General features: G+C 40.7%; 1 protein-coding gene across 1 annotated transcript; it reads right to left on the bottom strand.

The window, feature by feature from the left end:
• Positions 1-3,352: 3,352 nt before the first annotated feature.
• On the bottom strand, positions 3,353-3,811 carry LOC138001472 (uncharacterized). Its single transcript, XM_068848090.1, has one exon. It carries the CDS (start codon positions 3,809-3,811, stop codon positions 3,353-3,355), a length of 459 nt encoding a protein of 152 aa, XP_068704191.1.
• Positions 3,812-6,029: the final 2,218 nt, after the last annotated feature.

Genomic DNA, 6,029 nt, shown 5'->3' with positions numbered 1-6,029 from the left:
AAAAACAACGGTCATGGGTCAGAAATGAGCTTCCGTATGGCGACTAGTACATTCCATATTGGGATGAAAAGGAAAAGATGATTTAATTAGACACTATGGAATTACATAAATTGTACAAAACTACTTATAGCGGCCTTATAATCTGTTAATCTTGAAAAGCCAGTTCAACACAAGTTAAATCAACAAAAAGGTACCTTAAAAAGGTACATAGCCTGCGAGCAGGCTCATTTTTAGGCACGGAAAACGCGAGCCGGCGAATCCGGCGAGAAGAATGTCGCAGGCTATGCTGACAAAGCAACTCGTTATGTTGAACGACGTTCACGACCAAAAATAGCCACAGACTAGCAATATTTGTTCTGCCCCGATAAGAACTCATTAGTTGACAGGAGTTAACCAACCGTTCTCCAGTCATGCACGGTTCAACCTTCGTTGATCATCAAAGTTTCCTCAATTAATTTAAGAATCGAATCGTGAATAACAAGTCAAGGATAGTGGGAAATGAGAACACGACAAATCGATAGCAGGAGATGAAGGAGGTATCTGATGCCAAAATAATTGCAATTAGGCAAAAATAATGAAGCACAATACTTGCGAGCTAATATTTTTGTATTAAAAGAAACCGTTTTTTCTTGTAAAATGCTACCCTCTCTTAAATATCGGTAAAGCCTACTTCTCTGAAAATATAGTGTAATCCTCTTTATTGGAAAATAAATATTTCGAATTTGAGCTTACCTGTTGCATGAATCCCTTGCCCTCGATAAGACAGAACAGTGAGCGAGACGACCAACAACAAATTTAAGATACTCATGTTTAAACAGAGAGAAAAGAAACTTGTGGCCCTCAAAACTATTGACACAATCAGGAATAAGATTAACCGTCAGCCGGCTTTTGTGATGCTTCATCTTGGCTCTGAACGAATACGGAAGGTGTCTGTCATCAGCGCAAATAAAATTGAATTGGATATCCTTTGTCCGTATGGGATGAAACACTAGCATCTCATCCAGGGGGGAGTAGAAATACTCCTAGTCGCTTCATGCTACACAAACCGGAGATAAGCGCCGGCCTGGTGGGCCTTCTAGGCTCGTAGCAGACTTTACCTCTATCCACTTCAGTGATCGCCTGAAACAGACTAGAACGCGGAAATTGATTTCACCCGCTGCGCATTTTACATATTCGTACACTATTTCCCGCAATCTAAAAAAGGTAGGGATAATTCATACAGCGAATTTGAGTTTCATTTTGAGAACTTGAATAGTTCAATTACGCTGATGGTTGTATCTTCGTGTAAAAAAATGCATCCTCCATGCTTTATGCAAATCGCGTAAAGAAGCAACTTTTCTAAAGAAAAAAATGATGCCATCGGTCTTCTCTTTGCGTTACTGAATTTCATCTGGGCTAAAAAAAGAAAACACGTTTCCCATCAATGAGAGTTAAATGAAGAGTTTTTTTCATAAATCCCATAATACATCTTGTTTACCCCCAAAATGTGCATAAATTATTGTTTGCAATTTCTCCTCGGATATGAAGATGTCCCAAGAGAAATCCAAAACAATGCCTACGCAAAATTTTGCGTGGTAAACAGGGTGTATTATGGGATTTGAGAAAGTAGAAAAAAAAAATCACATTTTTGCTTCAGATTTTGAAATTGTCTTTGCTTAACACCTGACTGGCAAAAAATTGAGCTTTGAATTTTATCCAAAGGCCGTTTACTTCGAGTGTAAGTTTTGGATTTCAAGGTCAACCACTACTCACGTTCAAAACTGACTGATTGGACCACAGAGGGTTGGTTACGTCAAAAGCTCACTCGTTTAAAATTTCAGCTTGTGAATGCAGCTTATTACAAATGCAAAACGCGAGCTTCATATTAATTGTGCGGCGTACACACGCATTGCTTTCTTAAAGTTAGCCTGCACTCTTACTACTTCACTTTAAACCGAAGGAAATTATGTTTACAAACAAACTTGTTCAAATTTGTTTTTTAAAACCGTGTTTATATCAAAAATGTGAATTTAAAATCGCTTATCTGCTAAATTTCACTTTCAAATTTCGCGGGCGCGGCCATCTTGAATAATTGTGAGGTGTTACGGTTGCCCTATTGTTCTGACCCAAAGAGCTTTTGTCTAATAATAAGGCAACCGTAACACGTCGCAATTATTCAAGATGGCGGCGCCCACGAAACTTGAAAACAAAAATAGGCGATTCTAAAACTTATGTGTTTCGGATACAAACACTTTCTTTGAAAATACTTTGGACTTACTTGACTGTAACGGTAATTTCCTGTGATCTAAAGTTATTTTTTTGTTGAAGTAGAGGTTCCCTTTAAACCAGTGAGCCTTTGACGTCATTTTCTCCTCCAACCAGCTCTCAAGAACTTAAAGTTAGTAATGGCGGACCATTAAGTAGGAAATTTCCAGTTAAAATAAACAGGTGTATTTTTGAAATCAAAGCTTAAAACGTTGGTCGCTTAGTGTTTGGTTAACATAGTTTTAAAATCCAAAGAAAAGTAATATTGAATTGATGTTGCTTGTTGGCGAGTGATAATACAGCATTATCAAATAGTAGTAATAAAGTATTCTCGTTTGTCTCACGATGTGGTCACTTGTGATGTAGATCGCGACGTTTCGACTGCATACTGCTAGTCTTCATCAGGCGGTGAGGTTGACTGCTTACGCGTCACCTTTTAAGGAGGATACTCCGCTGTGATTGGTTGGTTTTCAGCAGCTGTGGTTGGTGCATTTCGATCCTCGCTGTTTCGGTGTGTTGTTCCTTCGGCGGTCCGCTGTCGTACGGTTCTCCTGTTGTTGTGTTTCTTGATCGTGGGCATCCATGCTTCCAGAATTTCTATTCCACTATCCCTGTTGATGTTGTTAGGGTGAAGTCTTATGTGAATCGCCTCTTTGACCCCGCGTGTGTACCAATGAGGATCACGATCAATAAACTTCACTTCGTTCCAAAGCGGGTTGTGTCCGGTGTCGTTAGCGTGTTCTGAAACGGCGGAGGTCTGGGTACGGGCAAGTCGGATGTCTCGCTCATGTTCGTTGATTCTATCTTGCATAGGCCTTCCAGTCTCGTTGATGTAGACTTTACCGCATTCACAGGGAATCCTGTAAACCACGCCATCTTGTTTAGTCGGCTCGACAGCATCTTTCGGTCGTACTAGATGTGATCTTAATGTAGTCTCCGACTTGAAAACAGCGCGTATGCCTTGTTGCTGTGGCAGCGGCGAAGTTGTTCGGATAGGCCTTTGACATAGGGTAAAACGGCAGTAGACTTGTACTCGATCCTGGTCTCAGCACTGCTACTCGTTTTCCTGGTCTTGGTGATTTTCTGCAAGAAAGAAAGAGGGTAACCATTAGAGACAAGAACAGACAAGAACAGAAGACAGGTGTTTCTTCTCCTTGGAGATAACAGAGTGTTTTGTTATGAGACAGTTGGCGCGCTCGTAGAGGCACTTGACAATACCGCGTTTTACTGATTGCGGGTGGTGGGAATCATACGCTAAGTACTGATCAGTGTGCGTAGGCTTCCTGTACACGCTGGTGGTGAGGCGGCCGTCAGGTTCTCTTGAAACTGCGGTGTCAAGGAAAACGAGTTTGTAGTCGTTCTCTGTCTCCATGGTAAAGCGAATGGAAGGCTGCTGGTTGTTCAGATGTTGTAAGAAGCTATCAACGTTTCCGTGATCCAGGATGGTGAAAGTGTTGTCAATGTAGCGTTTCCAGATCCTAGGTTTGTAGGCCGAAGTACGTTTTGCCTGTTGTTCGAAACTCTCTATGTATAGGTTAGCAATAACAGCGGAGACCGGGCTTCCCATGGCTGCTCCTTCTAATTGTTCGTAAATTGACCCGTTATACTGGAAGTATGTGGATCTCAATACGAAATTCACGAGGTCAGCGATCTAAGCAGGTGTTAGTGTCGTGCGGTCCGCAAGGCTGGGGTCGTCCTCTAGTTTCTGTAGCGCGGTTTGTACAGCGGCGTCGATAGGAACATTAGTAAACATCGACTATACGTCGAAAGACACCTTGATTTCGTTGTCTAGGATAGTCTCGCTGCTAATGGTAGATACGAAATGAACTGAATTAGTCACCGTGAAACCCGAGTTACCTGTTAAAGGAGATAAGATGTTAGCTAAGTAAGCAGATAAATCATATGCGAAGGTGTTAACGCACGACACAATAGGTCTTAAGGGTACATGCACCAATGCACTAATGTACCAATCACAGCTGCTGAAAACCAACCAATCACAGCGGAGCATCCTGTTCAAGTGGTGACGCGTAACCAGTCGACCTCATCGCCTGATGAAGACTAGCGATCTACATCACAAGTGGCCACATCGTGAGACAAACGAGAATACTTTATGATTATTGTACTTCACCACGATGAATAGCAGCAACCTTTTTTACGACTTAATCAAATAGTGTTTCATATATCGTCCCTGAACAGTTAGCGGTGTGGTGGTCAAGTGACGGGTTAACAATGAACATTCCCAGGTTCGAGTCCTATGTCCATACACTTGGGTTCTCTTTTAAGAAAAGATATGACCACCTGCCATGATCCATATCAAGCTTTGAGTCCTCTAAATTCACGATAATAGTTAATTCAAAGCAAGTTCACAATTCAGGATAATCGCGAATTCAAGGGCGAGAACGGGTTGTTTTGGATGGCTTCATAGACCGAATGCATAAATTTCGGCCAAAAAAATATTCTTTTGTTTATGTGCTAATTAGCCTCACTAGCCTCGTTTGCATGGACAAAATATAACAGAAATGTTGCTTGAGAGCGAGGCTAGTGAGTCTCATTAGCACATAAAAGAATACATTTTTGGCCGCCATTTATGCATTCGGTCAATAGCTCAGATGGTTGAGCAGGAGGTGCAGCTCAATCGCACGGTCATGGGTTCAAGTCCCTTCAAGAAGGATTTTTTCAGGCTTCTTTGCAACTGCTCAAATGCGATTATCACTTTGTTGTCAATTAGAGTATAGTCGCCTTAATTTATAAATGAATTTACCAAGTATTCGCCGAAGGCGAGAAGAATAATTGTTTTAGTATAATTAAATAGGTGATAATTTGAAAAATAGGCATTTTCGTCAACACAACTAATTTGTTTGTCTGTTACCTCATCAAAACCGCTTGCGGCCATTTTGAAAAAACAAAAAACAAAAAAAACGCTCCGGTCATTATCGCTTAATAATCACCTCAAGTGCAACCAATCAGCGCAGAGAATTTTCAATAATCACCTATGTAATTATGCTAATGTTCATTAATGAGAGCAACATGTTTTTCGTACAGCTCGGTTAAACATTCACCTGTATGATAGTGTGGAAGAGGCTTGATTGAGGTAGCAGGGAACTGCGGGACTGATGAAATTTTTGGGGCTATTTTCAAGGGATTCATTCAGATAAAAGAGACTGATCACCTGGCTCACTGAAAGTTGAGAGTTATCTGTATAAAACCCACGACCTTCGTATTGATATTTTATACGAACACCCATCCAATATCGATCATATGTTCTAGGTTACCCGTACAAAAATCCTAAGAGGTCAACCATTAAGGAAAAAAACCCTAGACAACTGGCCCATGAGCTTCGCAAGCAACATGACAATGCTAGAGAAATGCACTATCACACAAGTACAGAAAAAAATATAATGCTATTTTCCTTTAAGTTGTCTTACAAACCCCTTTTTTCAAGTCTTATTTTTCAATCAGGTCAATGGGATCTATATGAGATAAAATATCATAAAATGATAATTCTTAATTAAGCCATAACATCACACAGGCTGGCTTCAAACTAGGTATTTACCGCTTACATAGGGAGTCCCTCCCAAGGGCTTCGGAGAACAAGGGAACATGGATAATTGAACTGAGGAAATGTGGAACTGGGGAACAATGACAAAATATCTTAGGGAACAAGGGAACATAAACAATTTTAGAGATCAAAAAGCTGGGAAGAAGTTTGAAAGTAATTTCGGGAACAAGGGAACACAAGCAAATTTTTAAAGGGAACAAAGGAACAACGATCAACCCCCGAGAGG

Source organism: Montipora foliosa, chromosome 4 (genome assembly GCF_036669935.1).
Source record: "Montipora foliosa isolate CH-2021 chromosome 4, ASM3666993v2, whole genome shotgun sequence".
NCBI lineage: Eukaryota > Metazoa > Cnidaria > Anthozoa > Scleractinia > Acroporidae > Montipora > Montipora foliosa.
Note: the sequence above shows the minus strand (reverse complement) of the source record. Positions and strands in the feature narration are given on the sequence as shown.

Bases quoted from the DNA above. Each gene is read 5' to 3' on its own strand.
- LOC138001472 (XM_068848090.1), bottom strand. From the start codon at position 3,811: ATGGGAAGCCCGGTCTCCGCTGTTATTGCTAACCTATACATAGAGAGT.